Consider the following 24490-nt stretch of genomic DNA (forward strand, 5'->3'; position numbering starts at 1 on the left):
GTGACTCCATAACTTAGTCTTCATTTGAAAGTGTTGCAGCTATTGCTGATCATCCAATGTATTAATGAATCAGCCCCACTAGTCATTATTTGTTTTATGTGACCAGGGGTGTTGAATGTGAATGAACATTGAATGTTCACAGCAATATTTATTTTCTACATTACCACTTCTTAGTGGGGTTTTTTTGTCATGCATTACTGGTTGTGCTAAAGTCGGAGTTCCCTTACTGTAATAGACTTATGCATCTTGTCTCTAAGAAAAAAGGAGTCCACAGATCTGTTTTACATCAGTTCTTCAGCCAGGGACATGACAGGTGTTGAAAGCCAACATGAAAGAGTGAATTATTAGAAGGATCAAAGGAATTTTTACTTCCTGACCCCAAAGCTTCTGCCATTTTCTGAGGAATGCTGCTGTCACAGTGTGCATTGCAAAATTGTCCTGCGTTCTGTGAGCTAAATAGCAGTCTGGTTACGACACAGTCAGTCGGTCTGCTCGCTGTGGGGTTACGAGTGCGTGCTGGCAAAAATGTATGTTGGCAGGCATATGCTCGTATACATGTTATTTTTATGGCACAGCTGTGTCTCTACTGGGGATTTCTGTCAGCAGTTATCTTGGTAAGACATTAATATCTGCACGCTTTAGACTGACACAGCAATAGCGATGGATATCTGTAGCAAAGATCTGATCTGTAGACGTTAGCCACAGAATAAGTTGGGTTTTGGGAGCTATAAGAGCAAAGCCATTTTTCTGTCTTGCCTTTTTTGTGATCAGTCAGTCAAACTGTGCTTCTTTTTTGAGTACTGCTTTTCAAGAATACTTTTTGCAGCAGTTTAGCTACTGTTAGCCTGTTACTTTTTGAGCTAGATCATATGCATTACGCTAATATTTTTAAAAATTCTAAGAAATTATTCTGTGGTTAGAAAGTATATTAACTTTCAAACCAAACGTGTTCCTTTCTAAAGCCTGTTGTTATATACTTGAGTAAGTAGTTTATAGTTCTCCAAGGTACAAAGCTAATTACCTGTCAGAGTGTCTATGTCCACCCACCTGACAATCGCTATGCGTAGCTTGCTCCCAAAAGCTACTGTCTGTTCTGCTCATTTTTGTGACTTTTGCCATATATGCTTAACGCCATTCCCCCTTCAGTAAAACACTCTGTAATACCTCTGCTCTCTTGGTTGGATAACCAGTGCCTCTTGATATCATTTGAGATTGTTGGATATCATGGACAAAGGGGGAGAGGTTAAGCATAAATCACTCAATTTTAGTTCCTTACTGTACTTTTTTAATAAATCAACCAAATAAGACACGTTAATTATTAATTACATAGTACTATCAACATACTAACTGTAGGATTTAAACTATATAAAAATTAACTATATAGAGGCATTCAAATGCCAGGGCTTTGTCTATGAAATGTGTGCTCATTCTGAAAATCATGAAGTGGTGCGTAAGAACTCAGTTTGAATACAAAAATCCACAGTGATGTTAAAAATTATGCCCTTTGACAGCAAAATACCAATCATCCAGATGAAGTGCTATCAGATTGCTTTAGAAACAAGAGTTGCTGGCCCCTAGAAGACCAGGGAGAAAGCCAAGTCTATCACTGAAGTTGACAGGTCTTCTGTAAAAAACATTCGTATGTCTATTTCACATTTACTCTTACCATATTTGTTAGTGAAGATATTAATTCTGTCAAAATATACACTTACTACTATAAATACTGCAGCAGACTTCCAAGATCATTTATAAAAATAAATACTATCAGCAGGGTTTATTTGCTGTAAACACTAAAATTGACTAAAACTAATGTTTGTGAATACTTTGTAGAATAACATTGTGTTAGCAAACTTCCAGAAAGAAAATTGTTTGGCCTTAAAAGAAGAGTAATTAAAGGATATTTTCTTTTAGGACACTGGGGGGGGGTTACATCTTCTCAAAACCTTTCAAACTAGACATTGATTGTAAGTTATGTTTCCTATTCATTTACTGAATAAAAACGCTGGGTAAAATTGTGTATTGCTGTTGCTGTCTGTATACAAATACAAATTCTATTAACTGTTTGCATGTTCTGTATTTACTGTCAACAGCTGAAAAGAAATTTGCCAGCGTACTTGGGTCCTTGGAGGGCTTCCCCATGTGTCTTCAGATCCTCCAAATCGGAACTCATGCCAAATCTAGCCAGTGATGGAGTTGTCTGTGCTCCGCTTCAAACATTCACTGAAGAGGAGATGATGCTGAAAAATATGGGTACCTATTGTCTGTGTGGTTAAAATTCAGAAATGTCTAATCAGAAGGAAAATTTTAGCTTGAAAATTTCTTTTCATTATTTAATAAGCATTGTTGTTTAATTATAGTTAATGTTAAAACTGCTTTAGTTCACAAGAGTAATGTTCTTTTTCTATGTTACCATAGCACAGTTCCACATACCACAGTGCAGTTTACTCTGCATAAATAAATATTAACTGTTTAAAACTATTGCTGTAGTAGAAGTGAAGTTGCCTGGCATTGACTCATGCCCTTTCTAAAGTGTTTAGTTCAGCTACAGTTAGCGGCTGTAGCTGGTTTTCAGAGATTTTGGGTATACCCAGAAGGGTGACAGATGTGATGCGTCTGCCACGCAGCCAGGCCTGCATGAAGAAGACAGTGTTTCAGAAGGAATCCTCAGAGCAAAGGTAAAAGAGTGAGGACCTGCACATCTGGGACAGAGCTTATAAAAGGCTCCAGTTAAACAGAAACAGTCTTATTTATAGGGCTTTGTGCACTCAAAATAGCGTATGTTAAAGCCTGAGACCATCTTCCCAAACTGCAGGTTTAATTTATAAAGAAATAAGATACAGCTAACAAAACAAGGGGTGTATTTAAAATATTTTCAATAATTTTTGGTCAACTAATGTTACATTAGTGTTGCTGAGATGCTTTCAAAGTTTCTAATTTATAGGAAGTATTTGTTTCCGTTTAGAGAGTTGTTGCTGAGTTCAGAAAGAAATTATAATTGAGCCTTGTGGCACGTTACCTTGTTTCACTCAGGCAACTTTTTGTCGTTTTATTAACTTGTCTGGGAGAGTCAGGGAATACATGCATAACCTGTCAGAAGTACCATATTACTGCTATATTGATCTTCAGGTAAGGTGTTAGAATACTTACACACTTCCTTTCTTCTCTTCATTACAGTGACAAAATTTGCTCAGGAACGAGTCGCACCTTTGGTACAAAAAATGGATGAGAATTCAAAAATGGAAGACTCTGTAATACAAGGATTGTTTGAACAAGGGGTCTGCACACTTTTACTTAATCTTTTTTTCAGCAAATGGCATCATTTTATGAATCTTTAGCTGTGCACTTTTCAGATTTTTAGATTAAAAGATTGAGGGATATGATTCAAATGAACTAATTTTGGATTTATCATCAGCAGGGCAAATTTCCCTTTTTTTTTTTTACTGCATTATCACTCTCCATCTTTTCCTGTAATATTCTTTCCATGTCTCCCACTCCCATACCACATTTTTCATCTTATCTTTGAGTTCCTTATCTCCCACACACACTTTTTTTTTTTAAATTGGATAAGAATAATTGCTTAGAATGCTAGAACGACCACGACTCTGTAAGTGTTGCTGGGAAAGGGTATCAGGAGTCCTCTGTGTCCTTACTGGGCAACCACAAGGACTTGTCTTGCAGATATCCTGTTGATCATTCATGGATTCAATTTTAGCCTTTCCTGCTGTCAAACCTAAAGCTTGTCTGTGATTAGAATGTCATTTTATACAACAACTACTCTAAATATTAGACTTGTGTTGAGATTGCAATTGTGCTGGAATATGTAATCAAATTAGGGTGATGATTGGCCTGTATACTGCACATGTTAGTTATTTCTTGCGTTAATTGACTATCAGCTTCTGTGAAGAGTTGTTATTTTGTTAAGGGTATTGAAGGAACACAGTTCTTCGGGGAAGGATCTGGAAATGCTTACATTCTGTCGTTTTTATTTTAATCTCTTAAGTATCAGCTTGGACTAACAAATTGGTGACAAGAACTAACAGATCGATATGTTTGTATCTTTTACATTTCAGCTGATGAGTATTGAGCTTGGGGAAGAATATGGAGGAACTGGAGCTTCATTTTTTTCAGTCATATTGGTGGTAGAAGAATTGGCCAAAGTTGATCCAGCTGTTTCTCTTCTATGTGAACTCCAAAATACACTAACAAATAAGTTGTTTATCACATATGGAACAGAAGAACAAAAGAGAACTTACTTGCCCAGAGTCGCTAAAGATACAGTGAGTCAAAGTCTCACTTTACTAAACTATAATATAATTTTTAATAGTTAAGTTATGTTAGTGGGGTGGTTTTTTTCAGTAACTAAATGGGTGACTGTAGCATTTGAAAATATGTGTGAACATTGAAACGCTGGTTAGAGCTGAGATCTGTGGTGATATAGATACATCCTGTCATCAGCAGCCGAGAGGTAAAAGTGGAAAGGTGCCTATTAGTTTCATTAAAATTTAATTTACTGTGGAAAAGAAATTTAAAGCAGTTGACCTTGAGAGACATGTAATTACACAGTGTTTCTAGTCTTAATCTCCGTGTCTGAAACTTAGTTACTTTGATGCAATAATTTAAAATGTTTGAATTTAAGAGACTTGTGCTTGTTTATTTTCTTTGCAGAATTTGTTATACATTGTGCCTATGTGTTCAGTAGAAAATAAAACGAGTTTTTCCCTTCAATTGACAGATAGGCAGTTTCTGTCTTTCGGAGGCTGGATCTGGCAGTGATGCTTTTTCTTTGAAGACTCGGGCTGAAAAGAAAGGAGACTACTATATTATCAATGGCTCAAAGATGTGGATTAGCTTAGCGGAACACGCAGGAGTCTTCTTTGTGATGGCAAATACAGATCCGTCCTTAGTAAGTTGGTAAAGAATAGTTGCATTTCAGTGACAGCTGATTATGTATGAGACTATGGATTTTATATTAATGCTCTGATGTTAAAGGTTAATATTCTTTGAACCTTTTCCTAGCTGACAGCAAACCTTTAAAAATACTTCCCGACAAAAACTGAGAACTTGCTGAGCAATTTAATAAATTCCTCCCACCAGGGAAAATAAAGATGTCAGAATCATCATTGCTTAGATGAAGAGCACAGCGTGCATTGGTATTCTTCTGAGTAATGGAAGAACAGATAGCCTAAGTCTTTCCAACTCTTCTCACTTAACTGACAAGTCGCTATTGTTAAAAGGCAAAATAGAGCTTAGGCTACACCCACTGGAAAACTAACAAGAATACACCAGCAAAGTATGTTCAGGTAAAAAAATACATAGCTGAATATGCATGTTTCAAGTTTTGTCACCAATTTGGATATAGGTAGTAGATTCAGAAAAGTCAACTGCAGGCTTTAAAATGTACTATACCAATACAGTAGAGTGATAATCAAATACAAAACTAAATTGTTTACAACTTTTATTTATTTTTTTTAAACTTATTCCAGTATCTCTTTCTTAAAAACTTGAAGATACTTATTTTTAAAATTAAAATTTCAGGTTTTCACTAAATACAAAGAGGGGGTTTTCTTTCATTGTCTCGAACAGTTGAATATCGTGTTGCTTTCTGAATTTTTACTCATTTCTTCACAAGCCGTTGGGTGATTTGAGTACCACAGACAATGAAAATATATTTGATAAGCCAGTTTCTATATTTGTTAACTGTTGTGCATTGCCTTATAATCTGGAGTCGTTTCTGTATTAGTGTAACATTTTAAAAATATATAATATATTGTCTTCTTAAAGTTAGAAATTTGCTTTTAAATATTCAAGAAGGAGTCAGTGCTGCTCAAAGATTAAGTAACAGTTGACATCAGTATAAATGAGAGAACGGACCAGTGTAGAATTGCGTACTGAAATGTGCACTCTGCACTAGCAGCTCCCATTTGGTGAGATGGGCTGTCGTTGAGGTGAGGTGGAATCCGCAGCCTTCTCTTTCCTAAGAGGCAACTCTTCCAGAAGAACCACAGGACTTTTCCTGCCTCTCAGTGTCACCCGCTTAGTGAGAGGAGGTGCTGTGGATGTTGGGGACAGGAAGAGATGGAAACGTGGCCAGGAACACCTCACATTTTTGTCTCATGGACCTTGTAGTATGTTGCATAACAGACACAGCTGTGGTTCTGGCTGGGGGCAATGCTGAGGAAGCAAGAATGATTGGGGAAAGGAGAGAGAATTGGGAATAAGAATTACACAGAGGGGAAAAAGGGAAAGTGACAGCTATCGGGAATCACCGTTCTGTACTTCGAGAACCTAGTTTAGGGCTTCAAAGATGTGAAGATTGTAAGCCAGTATGTAGGAGAGGCCAAAATTTAGATTGGCTGTACAATCTATGTGTTTTCAGATGCGTTATTTAGTGTCCTGTCCAAATCATTATCTGAATACCAAATCAACTCTTTGAGCTTTTTGATAACAACCGTCATACCATCATAATGATTTCAGACTATTAATTATATTCCCACTACCTCTCTAAAGTGAAGAGACAGTGATATCAATGTTCTGCAAACTGGAATCACAAGGAGAATGTGTGCACCAGTTCTGGGTGTTAGATTAGGTCTGTTATAATACTTACAATTATACTGCGCTTTGAATGTTTCAGCACGGTTCCCAGTGGCGCCAGTCTCATCAGTCTCTTACTCTGGACAACCTTAAAAGGAAGAGTATATACACAGCCTTCCATGAGAAGAGTAGCTGAAGTAATTGGGCTTAAGTAAAATCTTGCATCCTATAGAATCATCTGACATGGGTTTAGAGCCATTATTTGTTTGACCACTTTAGTCTAAAGATACCCTATGTCTTCTCGCAGTCCATTGTTTGCCTGTGACATATGTTCCAACAGTAAGCAGTAGCTTCACTGCACAGCCATAACTTGCTTTCCCAGTGATTTCCAGTACAGACAGGCACTACAGTCCTGTCTGTTTCATTTCCATAATACCAGTCCCCTGTCTTATCAAGAGAACTTTTAAGGTTGTTCTAATTATGTTTTCCGAATGGAATATTTTAATAGGAAGGTATCTCTGGCCTTTGTTAAACCATAATTAGCAGACATAGAGGGAACAGATGATGGTGCCAGTGTTTTATCTAGTAATATAGTATTAAGCAGGTGTAAAATTTCTGTAGTGGAATGAGATATTTAGACCACCATTTGCTGATATTAGTATAAGAAACAGTTCCTGACTAATTTGTAATTCATCCTAGGGATACAGGGGAATTACATGCTTCATAGTAGATCGCGACACAGAGGGACTACATATAGGGAAGAAGGAGGACAAGCTGGGAATCAGAGCGTCTTCTACCTGCCCAGTAACATTTGAAAACGTTAAGGTATTGTACGTTGTTTAGCTATTGAAGCATAATTTGTGTGTAATTGGAGCTTGACCACATATAAGGAAAGAATGTTAACTAAATTCCCAATATTTTTTTTTTCCTTAGACATACTGATTGTTTGGCATATTTTAACTTTTTCCTCCCTATTCTTTCACAGAAGTCTTGAGGGGGGTTAGATTTCTTAAATTTTGATACAGATTTTCTCAATCATCAGTTTATAATCACATGTATCAGGAAATGTTCTAATCAGATATTGTAGGAATCATGTCTGGTTTAAGTTTTATGCCTTCTACTTATGAGGAACATTAAATAAAACCTGTACACTGATTCACCTGTGAACCGTGCTAGCAGTTGCAAAGCAGAATAGAAGAGGAATAATTGCGTGGTTTTATTCTTTAGGTTCCTGCGACCAATATCCTGGGACAGGTTGGAAAAGGCTATAAGCATGCGATTGGACTGCTGAATACCGGCAGAATAGGTATTGCTGCACAGGTGGGTGATTTTGTTTAATACTGAATACAACCAGTATATAACTTTGAATTTGGATTGACATTTACAAAATATTTAAAGCTAATAAGAATAAAGTATTTAGAAAATACTTTATTAAAAACTAAATTGCCACTAGATGTCACTATTCCTGCATCTAAGTTACGGTAAAATACTGAAACAACTGTAAATGGTAAAATTCTCCTTTGGTGACATAAGCAATAGATTTAGAAAACATTACATGGCAATTAGTTTGTCTTTGGTGGTTAACTTATTGCTGCTGAAATATGTCAACATTTTTATTTTCCATTATGCAAATTTATTTTACAAAGAAAACTAGCTTTGGAAAATATAACACACTGAAATGTATAACATTAATGCTTCCAGCTGTGATTGTATGCAATTGCCAAATGTGACCTTATGCTAACTGATGTTTTCCCAACAACTTATTTTTAAAAGTCAACTTATTTTTAAAATAAATATGATTTTTTCTAGCAGAAGTGTCCTAGTTCATTTTTGTGTTTGAAAATTGCACCTTATGGCATCTTAGAGGAAAACATTTGCTGACCTTGGAGTTATTTCAAAATGTTGTATTTTGTTGTAAACTCAATTTGGATCTCAGATTGCTGCTGATTTCAGTGGAAATCAGGTTCAGCCCTATAATAAAATGACTTATGGAAAGTTTTTGTATTTTTAGTTTACTTTTGAAAGTAATCTTTTCTTTGTTTCTACTTTGTTGTGGATGTACTTGTGCTGTATAAGGTGAAATATGTCTGTACTACCAATCTCCCTTATCTTTTGCCCTAGTTTGCAAACAGACCAGAAGTAATAGGCCTCATGAAATTTAGACTTTCCACATGGCAGTATACTGTGCTGCTAAATGGGCTGGCTTTTTCATCATTTCTAAAGATTATCTGTGATTAAACTTTGTCTGATATGTCATTTAAAAACTACGGCTGTGGGCCCCGTTGTTCCCAGAAAAACAAATAAGAGGCTCTGGCATTAAAATACATGGTCTGGATTTTACTCTTAATTACTCCAAGTTACACTTATAACCTGATTAAAAGTTAAGGTCGGGTAGTTGTTAAATCTTAGTTACCACTTTCTTGGCACCTTCAAATGAAGAGAAATGTACTTGAATGTACAAGAACGGCAGTTCCAAAGCCCTGTATTGAATTTAGTTTTGTGGTAATAATAGTTTTAAAAGACAATGAACATCTTATAAAATGTAATTGTGGCTGTGAAAACAGTTTCAGGTAGTTTTAGTGCAAGGTAGCTGCATATTTTGTTACAGGTGCTGAAGTTGATATACTTGGTTCATCTGTATCAGTTTATATAAGAAGGCAACAAATCTGATTAGCAGCAGATGGTATTATTTTCTTATGCTCTTTTCCCACATACTCATTTTCCTGTGTATTGTGGGTTTTATTCCTAGAATCTTAAATGATTAAGGAGTAGATGTCTGAACCCAGTCAGAGTCTTGTTTTTAATCTTCTTGGGGCCCTTGGCTTTCAACTTAATATGTGGGTCTATCCAAAAATACCCATACGCTACTGTACACCATTAAAAGTAGTTTGACATAAGCTGCTTGATGTGACAGCTGACTGCCACGTTGTAGTATCCCCTCCTGACTTAGGAAAGTTTTATGAGATTCCAAATTTACCATATACTGTTGCCTTGCTTTTTGATAGTTCTTCATGCCATTCATTTCCCTTTGGGTTTTTTGTTTTTTTTTTTTTTTTTCTTGTTTGATGCTTCCCCTCGTCTAATTTCCTATCTCTGTTTTTCATAGGGAAGAAACTAGGTAGAAAGAATGAGTTCAGATGGATGGTAGTTATATAATTAAACCAACTGATCTTATTTACTAATAGCTACGTGTTCCAAGATACATGAAAGGCAGGGTCCTTTCTTTACTATCTGGTTTGGAATGGAACACACTCAAAATTTAGTAGTTAAAAAAACGTAAAACTAGTTTACTTTACAGATTCCATAATGTTTCTTTAGGCTAACAAACCAGACACTAGGGTAGATGCGAGTTACTTCTTTATAAATGTTCGTGTGCAGTTTTCCCAGACGTTATCCTCCCAAGATAACAATTGTGTTTTACTGTCTTTGCTGCTGAGTGAAGAGAGTGTGTGAAAAGACAATGGTCTTCTAAAATTGTTCTGTTGAGTTGTTCTTTTTCTAGGCAATGCTGGAACAAATGTTATCTCTCCTTCCACTGTACTAATTTTCTAACTTCTGAAATAAATTGCTAATTCTGACAGTCTAGTGTCTTCTATAAAATGAGAAATCATTTTTGCTATGAAAATAGCTTTGAGTAATCATTCAGATTATTTTTCCTTTAACAGTGTAATATAGATCTATAGATCTTTAGTTTACAGTAATTTTCCCATATAATGAAGGACTTTACCAGAAACACTTAATATTTGACCCATAACTTTTGTTCAAAAATTAGTGATAGTGTTTTCAGAAATATTTTGCCTTTAGTAAGAAAGTTTCTTTCAGGAATGGAATAGTATGGAATTGTCTTATTCCTCCAAGGTTGGTTGGTTTTTTTGTCCTAACTCACCTCAAGATGTCTTATTTCTTACAGATGTTAGGACTGGCACAGGGGTGTTTTGACCATACAATTCCCTATACGAAGGAGAGAGTCCAGTTTGGGAAAAGCATATTCGATTTCCAGGTATTTGTTAATGAACACGAGAGGTTTTCTCCAAGAGAGTAGTAGTTACCACAGTAGATGGAGTCAGTAAAATGAGTAATCTGATTTGCATAATTTGTGCTCCACCTTGTGTCACATCTCTACTTCTCAATATTTGAGAAGAATTTTTCAAAAGAATTTCAGATGAGTATTCATCTGCTGTGTAAAACATATAAATTCAGTGCCGTGTGCCTTTGCAAGTACCATATAAATCATTTAAAACTTCAAAACACTATTAACATGACTCCTTCCTTGATAGTATATTCACTGCCTTTGAAAATAATAGGCATGGAACCCCTTTCTCTTCTGATTTTAATATCACAGTATGTTGAATGTGTTCCAGTTTTTATACACTTTCATGAGATGTAGGGGATGGCCTTTTTCTGGAGACACTAGAAATTATAAAAAGATGAGGAAAACTGAATTATTAGATTTCCTGTGTTATACAAAGACATTTAGTTTTCATGATAATATCTGCATCTTAAAACGAAAAAGACTCTTTGTTGCAAAAATGATGTATAGTTTAATAAGGAAGATATATAATTGTAATTACTGTAGTAATTTTCTTGTTAAAAGAAACCTACATCTTGGATGAAGGGAAGGAACATTAGTACTACTCATAATTTATACAAATTTTAGGAAGCACCCACAGATATCTAGGAAATTATTGGAACTGTGTCCTTTGAATGGGAAATGGAATTTATAATTGCAGAATCGTTTTGTTATTTTGACCTGCATATATGTTTTTGCAAATTTTAGGGAGCAGTGTTCATGCTCTAATAAGATGAAAGATTCTGTTGTGTTTTAGGAGCAAGTTAGACAACTAAATGTTCGTTTTCAATCATTGTAATGTTTGGGTCTCTCTAAATAAGCCTGTGCTTCTGTAATACCTACCATTTAGAGGTGAGCTCCATCACCTTTTTCCTTCCCTTTGAATCCATCCATCAGTCCCATTCTCTACACTTTTATGCTGCCCCTGACTTTCGTCTCATGGTTATGGGACATGGGAAGAAGTGGTTGTCACCTTGCTATTTCTCCACTTTATTTAAGAGGTACTTTTTTCAAGTTTTTCTCAGTTAAGCTCAGAGCTTTGACCTACCTGTGTCTCTGGTGCTGAGAAGAACGTTAAGATTTGGCTGAAATTTTCCTTGATATTCATGGGTGCAAATAGATTCATGTTGAACCCTCCCATCCAGCCAGTCAGGCAAGAAGCTCCCCAGTACTCCTGAATCCAAGAAGAGGGAAGGAGAAAATGGGAGTGCAGTTCCTGAAAGGACTTGGTGGCCCAGAGGTTTTCCAGCGTTGATGTCATAGATGCAGAGATGTGCAGAATTACTGGTCCATCTAGATTTTGTATTTTTGAGTGTAGGTATGTTCCTGGGTGAAAAGAATGGTTCTTGCTAGAAATTCCGGTTGAGTACTAGATACTGGTGCTGTCTGACTTGTGGCGTGCTTATGACAGGGGATGCAACACCAGATAGCTCAGGTGGCCACGCAGCTGGAGGCAGCGAGGTTGCTGACCTACAACGCAGCCCGTCTTGCGGAAACAGGAAGGCCTTTCATAAAGGAGGCCAGCATGGCCAAATACTACGCTGCTGAGGTAACCTGCAGTTTCTTTATTCAGTGGGTTTATTTCATCGCTGTTTAAACGTTTCTTCCGTTACTGAACGTATAACTTGTAATTCATGCTTTGCTGTGAGATCTTTGGATGTACTTCTACCTTGTTTCTCCTTCTCAGTCCGTCTGTGGAATGTAAAGTAGGCCACCAAAGAACGAACCGCTCACACCCTTAAATAAAATTTTTAAAAACAAGCAACATTAAAAGAGAAAGTGAATTAGTATTTTCACTCACGTAGAGAGATTTCATTCTCTCAGAATTCTCTGTTTGTGGCTGGAGAATATGGTATGGTGAGACTCCATCTGTGACCATTTCCACTCTGCTGGTCACAACTGCGAGTCTTCATGGGACTCAAAACCAGATTGCTTCTGCCTCTTTGTAACTGCTGTCTTGCATACTGCTGCTAGTCTTTTTCATAGTGCAGCATATGAACTATTGCAGTAACGGTTAGTGAATTCTTGATGTCCTCTGATTTAGAAAAATGACAATTTTTTTCTAAAATAACTTGCAGAAATAAGATGAATACAAAAATATCAGTCCTTCCTCTTCCCACTTGTTCTATTGTTACTGCTTTAATTACTGTTTCATTTTTGCTTTAAATAGCTACAAAGAATAAAATTTACTACCACCTGCATGAAGTTGAATCCTGAAATTGTAACTCTGAAACTATTTTCATAGGTTGCAACACTGACAACTAGTAAATGCATTGAATGGATGGGTGGCGTTGGATTCACCAAAAATTATCCAATAGAAAAGTACTATCGTGACTGCAAGATAGGTGAGTGATAGTTTCTTAACAAATATTTCTTGTAGCACTAGTAGTATTAAAGTTTGAGGATGAACGACTGGCAATTTTTTTAACATATTTTTTCCCTGAGACTGGCATCAACACTGCTTCAAAGGCTCAGATATGGGAAGGTAAAACTTTAGGTATAAATATCCATCCATGTAAATCTAGTTACAATGTTTAATTAGATACCGATAAAATACAAACACGCACATTGTGTCCCGTTCTATTAAGAAAATTCCAGTTCAAAAAAACTGAAAATACTTTCTTTGGCTTTAAGATCTGAATCTATGTGGAGCTTTATTTTCAAAACTTCCTTGTTTACCATTCTAATCCTTGGACCTAACAGTTTGACATTTCTAACAATATTACCCTTTGACTTTTACTGCTGATAGCATTTGTAAATATTTAAATTTTGTTGGTTATTTATGAATTGCTTTTCAGGAAAATGTCTTGTCATTATGTTGTACCAGCAGAAAAGTATTTTAATTGTCACAGATAATAAAATATGAACATTTATGTAAACAATAATTCTGTTTCTAGAACTTGCTCAGTAAAGCTTCACTTTGTAATTGTAAATGTTCTAACTGGACTGTTAGAACAAAATCTTGGTCATATACTCACTGTGGGTTTATAGTCTTCTAATTTATTTTCTTCTGATTTCAGGTACAATATATGAAGGAACTTCAAACATCCAGTTGAGCACCATTGCAAAAAGCTTAGCGCAGGAATACTGAAACCATAAGGACTTTTTGACTGTTAACAGAAATCATTTCGCTAAACATTCATTGTGAATTACACTTTTATTTGTAAATACAAAAATCATAAATAAGAATACATCATCACAGACAAAATCATAAGGAGAACCATGAATTCCCCATTTCAGGACAGTGAGCGTTTAATTCATGTGAAATCATGAATTCCACATTCAAATCCAAATCATGGGTTAGAAGTATTTCTTTCTGCCCGAGACTCTTCTAAGCTAACACTTTGGCTGAAATTATTTTGTTGCTTTAGGTTATACAAACAGTGTGTCTCCACTTTGAGATTTCAAAGTGAAAAGAAAAGAAGCCAAATCTTTGGCTCGCCTGGCGTGAAAGGTTTGTTAAGCCACCCGGGAGAAAGGACTCCACATGTGCAGCAGACCTGTGCATGGCATGAAGCTGCTGTTTGTTCATGATGCCCTTTATTAGCATGGGGTACCGGAGAGGTATGTGGAAAGAGATAGAAGGGATGGTTTCCTCTCTCCAAGGTGGAGTGATGTCTGTGGAGCTGCTGTAATTGGAGTAATTTTTATAGCAGTCCTTAGTGTGTTCTTAAGTATTTCTTGGTAATTAAGCCCTTCCAGCCCCAATTTGTAGTACTGAAAGGTGGATAATATCTACCTCCCTTTCCAGCCTTCTCAGCTGTTAAGGGTTTTAATCTAAGAGGCTATTTATAGTTCTCCTTTCATAAAAGGTTGAGTTGAAATCTTTGTGAAATGGGGTTAAAAAAAGCTCTAGTAGTTCTGCAAAAAGACAGAGATATAAGCTAGGTAATAGGAATGCTGTGATACTAACTCGCAATGGCCTTTTCATGTTCAGTGCATTTTACCAACTTTAATCCTCAGAGCCTTCCTGGGAGGTAGAAGACTCGCTCATGGAAGTTAGTGGTTCTCTGGCAAAGTTTTTCTCCTTTTGAGAGAGAGAGAAAGAGAGGGGGATTTTGAAAAGTATTTGGCTTTTTTTATCCCTCTCTGTTTGCTTTAAAATTAGACATTTTATTTACAGCAGAAACCTCTTCAGTGCTGGAGAACTAATTAACTAAGAATCAAGAGACGGAAAGCTTAATATATGAAAAATCATTATAATTGCTGTAATTGGCAATTTGTTTCAAGTGTTTTTGGGAGGGAAGGATTCGTTTTCTGGTTTTGGCTGACTTAGAGGAATCTCATTTTTAAAGCTTGCTAGTCACTGATGATTCACTTCGAGTGGAGCTTAGAATGTTACAGGCTGAGACTCAGCTAGGGTAAATGACACTTAACAAGTACAATTTTGTAAAACAAGCAGACTGCAGTGCCTTATACAAAGAAACAAGCAAGGAGGAAAAGCACTATTAAAAAGTTTTCTGACTTTCTGTCAGCTTCAAAGGGAAGTAGCTACTTTAGTAAATTACTCCCCCTCCATACACACTTTACCTGTTGATAGGCGAAGAATTAATGTGGTAATTATCCTTATGCCAATAAAAAAAGCCCCTCCCATATCAGTTTGATCAACAGCTGTGAGATTTTTCAAAAATATAAGAGCTGGAGTGTGGACTAGATAATTTCTGAAGTTTTCTTCTAGCATCATTATTATTGTTGCTGTCATTAGTATTAGTATCATTATTATAATTATCCATGCATTTCAGGTTGTTTGCAGGCTTTCTTTCAGCTGAACTGAAACGGCTGGGGAGATTGTTAGACTAGTATTAAGACTACAGACACCACAACAGTTATCTACAGTTATTCTGCTCAACATAGTCTATCTGTGAGTCTAAATTATCATAACCGTACTACAAAATGCTTGAGTTAGCATTGATTAATGTGATGAGTTGTGCTAATGTGAGGCAGTCCTTAGCTGATGTGGTTCAGCCTGCTTTGCTAACATGAGTGTCAGCAGAGATCAGGTTTTGATTCATACTGTTTAATAAGTCTCCTAGTTTGAGATACTGTCTGAGCTTCGCTTCTGCAGTATTGCATGAGGCTAGGAAGCGAGTGGCAATACTTAACTGACTTAACATAGTGCTAAAACCAAACCTTTATGGAGGAAAGCACAGAGCTCTTTGAAGGACTGTTAAAGGCTGGATATCCAGGATGATGCAAAAGGACTATCTCTTTGTGTAGAACTGTGTCAGGTATCCATTTGAAAAAATAATCAGGAAAAAATCAAAATAATGTGATTTCCTACAGTCTGAACTCGGATGCCATAGTCCAGCAAACAACCTGAACAGCCTCATCAACTACTCAACAGTTCTCAGAAAAGCAAGGTCAAGACTTTAACTAATGTTACAGCTGTAAATAGTTCACGTGTCTCGGTTCTATATGCTGTATTCTGTACACAATAACTTTTGAAAGAAATGTATGTATTGATTTTTGTCTACAAAATTCTGTGGAGGAATATGCGCACACATTAATTATAACCACTGAGTTTCTTTCATCGTTGTTTTAAAAGGGCACGTACCACTGTGGAGAGCATTAGCTATTCTGGTTGCTGACTCCGGGAAGAGTTAACTTGTTTCATCCCCTTAAATCTGATTCTGTTGCTGCACTAACACAGACGTTGGTTTAGTAATAAGATGTGCCGTGCTGTTGTCCAGGAGCTGTTCAGAGCTGCCAGTGCTCCCCACCCCCTGTTCAGTTTGGGACGGGCATTTATGGATTGTCATAAATCGCATTTCCACGTTGGGCACTGTTGATGGTGGCTGGCTGCACCAGTAGGTGCAGGGCTGCAGAGCTGGCATTGCCAACGCTGTGAGGTTTTCTGTGCTAACGACAGGACTCAAAGCTGCTTTATACACCATATGTATTTATATTAGCGAGTTTTCCCTTTATATGCCCTTAGTCAGCCCAGTCAATCTAGTCTGTTGCCCTGGAACAGCATTTTCGGTATCAAATGTTGCATCTGGGCTTCCACGGTTAGAAGAAAAGACCTGTGTTGAGAATGTATTGAAAGTGCCTGAATTTTTTATTTGACTTGATACAGTGCTAATCCTGTACATCAGGTGATGGTTCTCTGATAATCTGTCATTTTAAATTGTGTCCCAGATCTTGCAATTTTTGTACTAGGAGAGAATGAATACATCTTCTGTCAGGTTTCTTTAGTATTATTGTGGGTTGTGATAAAGGTCTGAGGCAGGTTTCCACAGAAAGGTTTAACTGCTACATGGGAAATACTCAAATACAACATTTTATATAACGTTTTCTATGTTGTTGGTTTTTCTTTCATATTTTCTTTTCCCCATATAAAGATTGTGTTAGAAAAGGCTTATGTGAAATACAAAGTAATTGTTCACTGGGAGCCTTTCACTATGTAAAGAATCTGCTAATTAAAATGTTATTGCATATCCATTTGGAAATCTTTTGGTGAGAGACACATTTCAAGTTCTTCCTACCAAGCTAAGCTCGATTTGAAACCCAGGCTGGTTCGAAAGCAGCTCTCTGACTTTCCTGATCTTGCTTATTGAAGACATGAAAGCTGAAGAAACGTTCAGAATGTATTCAGTGTACCCTGTCATAGACCTTCTCCTAAGAGAATTACGTGAAAGCGGTTAACAGCTACCACAAATACTTCATAAATATTTACCTGTTACGTTATCCCTGTGCAAACTGTTGGCGGAGGCACAAATCAAGTGAGAGCTGACGGGCAGATGAACGTGTAGTGTACGATTCCCAAAGAATTTTCACGTGATTTGTCACTTCATGTTGTATTGAAATACAGTCGTTGCAGATGGCTTTGCAGGGAGTTGGCTTCTCTGAAGTGTAACTCCTTGGTCTAGGTCCAGGTGAGGAGGCACGGTTAGTAGTCTTATGCTTCTGGATTTGGCTGCCTCGTGCTACGTAGCGTGGTCGGCTGTACGTGCAGGTGAGGGTACGCCAGAGGTCTTGCCGAGCCCACACCAGAGACAGCCAAACCTCAATGCACAGCATATCCAGAGTTCCAGGCTAACAGATAGGAATGACAATAATTATTTCAGTTAAATATGCCAGTTGGAAGATCAGTTGCTATAATTAACAAAGTCCAGCTTAGCGGCATTGAGGGAATTTCTCATTATCTGATACTAGAGACATTATTAAGCTGCTTTGAAATCTTGGCGTTTATTATCCTCTAAAAATATTCTGTTCATGTGCAATAACTGTCTAATACATCTGGTGACTAGAACTAACCACTGTGTTTCCTAGTAGCTTGTTTCATAGATCAGAGCATTCAAATGTTGATTCGTATTGGTAAACTAATGTTCAAAAGAACATGCAGTGTACAATGTAACATTTTTTCTGATAAACCACTTTAAAATATAAATCAGAAAGATGTACGGTCTCAACAGGCAGCCACAGCATTTTTATATATTCTTCTGTCTTTCAAGATCATTTGGATTTACATCTTTCTGAAACTATATTTTTCCTCTGTGTATCTTAATAGCTGTAGAGCTCCTAATACTGGAAGATTATACCTATAAAGAAATCTCAAGGTGACTTCACTGAAGATCCTAAAGAAAAAGCACTCCCACTTGACAGAAAGCTGTGTCTTGATAGCCAAGTAACCAGCACATTCAGAACTGGGTTTATTTAATATACAAAATGAGGACTTCTGAACATGCAGAAACATATGTTCATCAAACATCTTGCAGGGATCTCTGAAGAAAGGAAAGCTATTACAAGCTGTAACCGCTCTCGTACCAAAAAAAAAAAAAATCAAATAGTAACAGGAAAACCTAAAATACAGCAATAAATCCCCAACTTCCACATTGCCAGCTTGTGCTATTTGGGGGTCACCTAACCAGGAAATTAGGATATATGGACTGAAAAGTAAATTCTACTTTCTACCCAGCCAGACCTGGAGGTCTTACAGTCGGTTTGAAGTGTTACACAAACCATTGTCACTATTTGTGACAGTTTTAAAAACATCTGTTGTAAATGACAGATAAGGCAGGGCTGGACTGCTTTGGGTATGCTTAACAGAGGAGAGAGGTCAACTCGCCGACATTAGGAGGACTTAAAAGGAGCTTTGCTTCATCTAACGATGGCTGGAGGGTCATGGTGGGACAGCGCCCGTCAGCGGGAAGAGCTGAAACGGAGTGGTGCTGCTTGTTTGGTTTAGGGCCAAATGCAGGTTGGCAGGCAGACCACAAAATGCCTCAGTGTTTGCCAGCTACGAGACAACTTTTCTTTCCTAGCATAGACAGAACGAAGGGAAGAGTGGAGCTGCAATAGGATGAGTTCACGTTGAGTTTGTATCCCCTGCCCCTCCGGGTCCCCTAAGTTTGATTGTTTCGGTTTTGAAAGGTTTCCATTTTGGAGCCTGCCGAAGGACGCTGGGTGGCTCTCCGCTTCGTCGGAAAGCAGCGGCTCTGACACACAGATCCAGAGCTGGTGCTCCCCTGGGTGAGCCGTTGTTTCCTGCCTTCTCTTACGAACATTCAGCCAAGACTTTTAAACGGTGACCTGCCCCTCAGGTGAGCAGAATAATTTTCTGATCGTCCTTTTCGTCTGCTTAAGTTTGCTGCAAGTTCCTTGGATATTTTTGGCCTGAATTATTTTCTAGGACATGCTGCAACGTTTTTCTGTTTGCTAATTTGCATCTTAAAGATGCAAATTAAATGCAAATTTTTCAATATAACCAGAGCAGTCATCCAGTTTTAATTTGATACTGTGTCGCTGAGTTTGTCTGCCTTTGTTTAGATGGTACCTAAAGACATGATAATTACATTTTAGAAAGGCACTAGCTTCTCTGGGTATTTTTTCATCTGTAGGGATACAAAAAGCAGAGAGTGTGAAAGGTTAAGAGTCCCAGAAGCTGCAAGCGTTATTTATGCTAAAAAGTATTAGCTGACATAATTTCGTTTATGGAGTTACTGTATCATGCACCCAACACCAGCTAAAGGACCAGCTGAAGCAAAAAAGCCAACTTTGAAATGATACTAAGTCATAAGCACAATGGTTTTCTTTTTTTTTTTTTTTTTTCATTTTATCTCGTAGAGACCAGCTTAGTGTCAACTCTGCTAAACTGACCTAAAAATAATTGAGGAATAATTCAGAAATTAAAGTTAAGATTCGGGAAATGTAGTTAAATACTGAAAAGCTCCATAGAACTGGTTCTGTTATTGGAGCTGTTGAAGATAGAGTTTTTACGGAGCAAATGTGTTTTAGTGCAAAACCTGATGCTGTTTGTTTTAGGAAAGAAAATGTTAGACATTCTGTTGCTGAGAGGGAGGATGTTTACGCACCAAATGCAGCATTTGCTCCAATTGTTCCCGTAAGAATTGAGGCAAAGCACTTTTTTCAGCTCAGGTACTTTCTGAACTTTGAAAATGTTTTATGACTCCCTATTATGTACTAGAAGATGGTTATATGATATGAAGGTTGTATTTACGTTCACAGTCTTGTTTTCCCCGTGTTCAGAGAAAAATTCCTTATGTTCCACTGCATGATTTCTATCAAACACAAACTGTTACGCTGCCACCTGAAATTCCAGATTACTTTGGTCTTCTCAATGTCTGTCCAACCAAGCTTTAAAAAGAAAGTAATTTTCTCGGTTTAATTGCAGCAACGTCGACATTTGATTGATATGACAGGTTGTTTTGATTGTTGTTTGAATAATAAAAGCTGGATTCAGCAAGCTGTTTGTCATAAAATATATTTGACTGCCATGCAGGATTCACAGTTTCCAAGGCCCAAAGCAAGGTGCAGCAGTAGGTCTTCCATTTTATACTAGAAGTATTTTAGCTCTACTGTGCTTTGACTTCAGTGATTCAATTTGCAGAGATAAACAATTCTCTGGAGGTAATGTAGCTTGTCATTATTTAATAATTATTTAAAATGTGCCTTGTTACCCTTGTGTAAGAATCTGGGCCACAAGAGAGTTGTGGTTGTCCTCTAATTCTTCAGGGGGCTGATGCAGCACTGGCTTAAAGCACCCACTGATCTGGTGTCTCAGACTATTGTAATTTCATAGCCAGCCTTCTCTATACTGCTGCTTCTATTTAGAAGTGTCCAAAAATCTTTTTTTTTTTTTTTTTTTGAACTGTAGAAGCCTTCTGGCACTGAATTACATCTCTTTCTTGACTGAAACATATCTGCTCTATGCTAACCTCATTATCCAGGAATGATTTCTAGAAGAGGAAGTGAAGAATAATTAAATCATTCCTAACTGAAGGAAATGCTTCGCAGAACTATGCAAATTCCAATTTGGCCAAGATGCTGTGGTTTCACATTCTATTTCTGGGAAGGGCAGAGGGAGAATCAGTTATTTTTGGAGATATGGATAGCCAGGTTCTGGCTTCATTTTTCTCTCTTGCCTCAAGATGAGAGCATGCTGGGACATCCCGGTTCAGGAGGGAGCACCTGCTATCGCCTGCTTCTTGGTACCTGTTCTGCTGTAAGTGCTTATAAATTAAACTTGCCCCACTTGCTCAAGCGTCGTCGGCTTCGGCTGACCCTTGCCGAGATCCCTGAAGTGGGGTATTTTGCCTGCGGGCAAAATTGGGGCTCAGCCCTCGCCTGACGTAGCGACTTCTCTGCAGTGGTGTGCTGCCCTGGCTGTCCGCACAGCGCAAAGGTGCGAAGGGACGGACCTGCTTCTTAGCCTGTGATACAGTGCCTGGAAAAAAAAGCAGGATTACATTTTGGAGTTAAAAAATGAGATTTCCATGTTTGCACTCAGCAAGAGTGCCTGGGGGAGCCCGCAGGCTGGGCACAGCCCTCCCGTGGCTCCGTGGCTCACGTCTTCAGATGTTTACATTTTTCTATCTGCAAATCTCACTCTTACAAGGCTTAGGGCAAAAACAGGGGAAGAAAAAAAAAAAAAAAGCTATTTTTATGTGGGAATGTTTGCAAATGCATTAGTGATGTGTAATTGAATTATTAACTGGAAAAAATATAATTATGAGTGCTGGAAGAATGGCTTTTCAGTGCTCCACAACTTTTGTCTTTCAAGGAATCAAATTGCTAAAAAGAGTTACGCACTCAAGAAATCCTCTTAGAATTAACAACATATGTCCTGCTTTTCCAGCTTTTCCTTTAAAAGTTACATATTATAATAATGAAGTGTAAATAGCGAACTTCAGTGATTTGCAAAAGGTACCAGCCTCGCGTCTTTTCTAAACTGGTTGATTTATGTGCTGTTTGCTGTTTTTGAGAACACAAAACAATTAATTCATGTGTGAAAAGAACAGTGAATTAATCCTAGAGAGCCCTGGAGCCTTTAAAGACCTGAATCATATGTTGAGCTCGTTTAAAACTTGCATAAGAAATTAATGTAGAATAAAGCCCTTTAATTTGAAAAGTGCATCTATAGTAGGTGTCCCTAGGATATCTTCTGGATCATTATTCAGAAAGGTTAAGGAGGACTTTATTTTTTTCTTTCTTTCTTTTTTTTTATATTCAGTATGTATTTTCCAGTTTGCAGCTCAACATGGTGCATTTCAACTTATAAAGAGACAGAGATTTTAAAAAGAAACGGGGAGCTTTTTATTCACCTTCCACTTAATTTCCTTGCTGCCTTGCCAGTCCCAGCTTAATGAATGTAATTGCTACCTTTGATGAAAATACTATTATCAAGATCACACATTACATTGGAAAACAGTTTTTCTTTAAACACAGCTACTGCAGTCTCTAATTATGCATGTAACAAGTGGCTCCCGAACAAAAGAGCATGTTGTCTACAATTGCTAGGAATTGGAGCAAGGCAAATTTGAACAAAGAACAGATTAGATTTCCTCCATGCTCCACAAAGCCCATTCCCCTGATTAATTTCCTGCAAAAACTAAAACAATTCTCTCTTAAAAGAAACTAACCCTCATCCCCAGAATGATCCATATGCCATTTGTGTCAATCTATATGATGATAATGGCTACAGATTTAAATTATTAACTATTAGATGTAGTAAAATAGGAAAGCTCTTTCATAAACTTACCTTTTCATATGTAAATAACCAGTACAAGGACTTAAGGAACAAAAACCTGACTTTTCTGTGGAAACTAGGAGCAAGAAAGCACCCAGTAACTGAAAGTCTGAATTGTGGATGTATAATCCAATTATTTTGTCAGTTTACTCCGTGCTCCGTATCCTGCACAGGCGCTGCAGCAGGAGTACCGGGTCTCCTACCGTCGCGCTGGGTTTTCCAAGAATGACATATCTGAGGGCTGCTTCCCATGTGTGCACCTTGAGGAGAGTTATTCTGAAAGGGATTTCATTTAATTCTTAAAACAAATGATTTTGTTAACAGGATCTAATGAGTCAAAATCAGAATTGGAAATACATTTTGCTATTATTCCATGGAAAAGCAGGCAAACACTGGTAAAATTTGAATTAGTACTTGGCTGCTGATAAAATCCTGTGATATGGATTGAATTGGTTTTTTGTATTACTAATACAAGGAATTAGTCAGAGCAATTTAGAACACAGTGTTATTTTTCATTCTGATTTGTACTGCCCTAGGATCCCTAGCTGTGGCCTATGTACAAGATGCATATAAATATACGTACAAGATGCATAAATACCCCAGTTATCTGGGTAAAAACAAAAAAAAAGGGTTCTGCTTCAAAGTGTTTACAGGACTGGATGTGGACTAATGTAAACATGTGTCTAGATTATTTTTAAGAAAAGTTGGTGAGCAGAAGCAGTGTCCTGGTAGAAAAGCATCCCTAGCCCTGCATCCTCCCGCTTGCTCTAGTGAAAACGCTTCGTTCCTGCAAGGAAAGTCAGAGGAGTCATGTAAGCGCTGGTCCTGCAGCTGCAGCGAATGGTGCTGTCTGCTCGGCACTGTTCCCTGCCAGGCTGAATCCAAAGCCCCTTTACGTGTAATACACACTGCAGGTCTCGGTTCGGTTAGTCCGGGCTTCAGCTTTTTGGAGGAAGGTGTTTTGAATGGCATCCCTTCTGCCACCCTAAGCCCTGCCTGGCTAGGCCAGAGGCACCAGCATCTGCCAAGTCTTCCAGTGGCCAACGCCTTCAGTGCAGTCAATAAAGAGTGAAACCTATTCATGGACTCACTGGTGCTGAAAGAGTTAAAACTAAATGTATTCTCTGTCATAAGCCTCTCAAAGATGTAAGGTGTTGAGGCCTCCGTATAGTTTTAAAATACAGTGAACTATATCTTAATAGGGTTGGTTTATAGTCTTGAAATTTGGATTTCTAAGCAAGACACTGCTGAGAAATCTCCAAGCTTCAGAGCTATTGCCTGCACTCCCGGTCCCTCTACACAAAGCAATGCCTCTTCATCCACGATGTATTTTCACGACTGCATATCTATATGTCAGCTCCACCCCTGCACTGCTCTCTGATGTCTAGTTTAGGTCTCTCTTAGACTGATTAACTCTGTAGCGTTATGCTCCAAATAGGCGATGCTTCCTATGCTGGGATGACAATATTATGCAGCGTAACGCAGGACCATAAGATGCAGCAGAAGAGAAATGATTCTAAAATTAATGATGTGCAATGGCCAATAATAGGTTCCTCACTGTGAAGCTATTTCGCAAGAGAGAACGGCGGGGAGGGAAAGGAAAAGAGATACCAATTCTATTTTTCAAATGAATATTAATTGTGAGGATTTTTCTGAGTACCCACAGGCCTTCCTCTTCCTTGGGACGCATCCTGCAAGGTCCTTCGGTCTCTTGTTCTCAGATGGCCAGGGGACGAAGGCCATGTGGAAACTTCCAGGAACGAGTGGTGAGTGCTTTTGGTAAGGGCAGGCTTTGCCAGTGCTGGGGAATTCAGCACTGTTGGAGCTGCCTTGCAGCAAACTCGCATGGGCAGGTAGAAGCCTGCATGGTTTCTCATACTTCTGTTTGCAGCTACGAACTC

At 37.8% G+C, this 24490-nt stretch overlaps 1 protein-coding gene across 7 annotated transcripts in view; it reads left to right on the forward strand.

Moving 5' to 3' along the window:
- ACADSB (acyl-CoA dehydrogenase short/branched chain) overlaps positions 1-24490 on the forward strand; it is a 29448-nt gene that overhangs the window by 2531 nt on the left and 2427 nt on the right. The window contains exons 2-13 of one of the 7 annotated variants that reach the window (XR_015706791.1): positions 2091-2250; positions 3175-3275; positions 4071-4277; positions 4733-4903; positions 7231-7356; positions 7759-7851; positions 10442-10531; positions 12012-12149; positions 12846-12945; positions 13621-14164; positions 18974-19143; positions 24247-24355. Coding sequence is in view for 1 of the 7 variants with exons in the window: in XM_087767222.1 (XP_087623348.1) it covers positions 2091-2250; positions 3175-3275; positions 4071-4277; positions 4733-4903; positions 7231-7356; positions 7759-7851; positions 10442-10531; positions 12012-12149; positions 12846-12945; positions 13621-13691 (1257 nt within the window). In the remaining 6 variants the exon portion in view is untranslated. Of the gene's footprint in view, positions 1-1511; positions 1640-2090; positions 2251-2530; positions 2676-3174; positions 3276-4070; positions 4278-4732; positions 4904-7230; positions 7357-7758; positions 7852-10441; positions 10532-12011; positions 12150-12845; positions 12946-13620; positions 16895-18973; positions 19144-24246; positions 24356-24490 lie in introns of those variants that run through there. The other 6 variants (XR_015706792.1, XR_015706793.1, XR_015706795.1 and 3 more) reach the window with 6 other exon arrangements.

This window comes from Nipponia nippon, unplaced genomic scaffold, assembly GCF_047370975.1.
Source record: "Nipponia nippon isolate SJK-2023a ecotype South Korea unplaced genomic scaffold, ASM4737097v1 scaffold_3, whole genome shotgun sequence".
Classification (NCBI taxonomy): Eukaryota; Metazoa; Chordata; class Aves; order Pelecaniformes; family Threskiornithidae; genus Nipponia; species Nipponia nippon.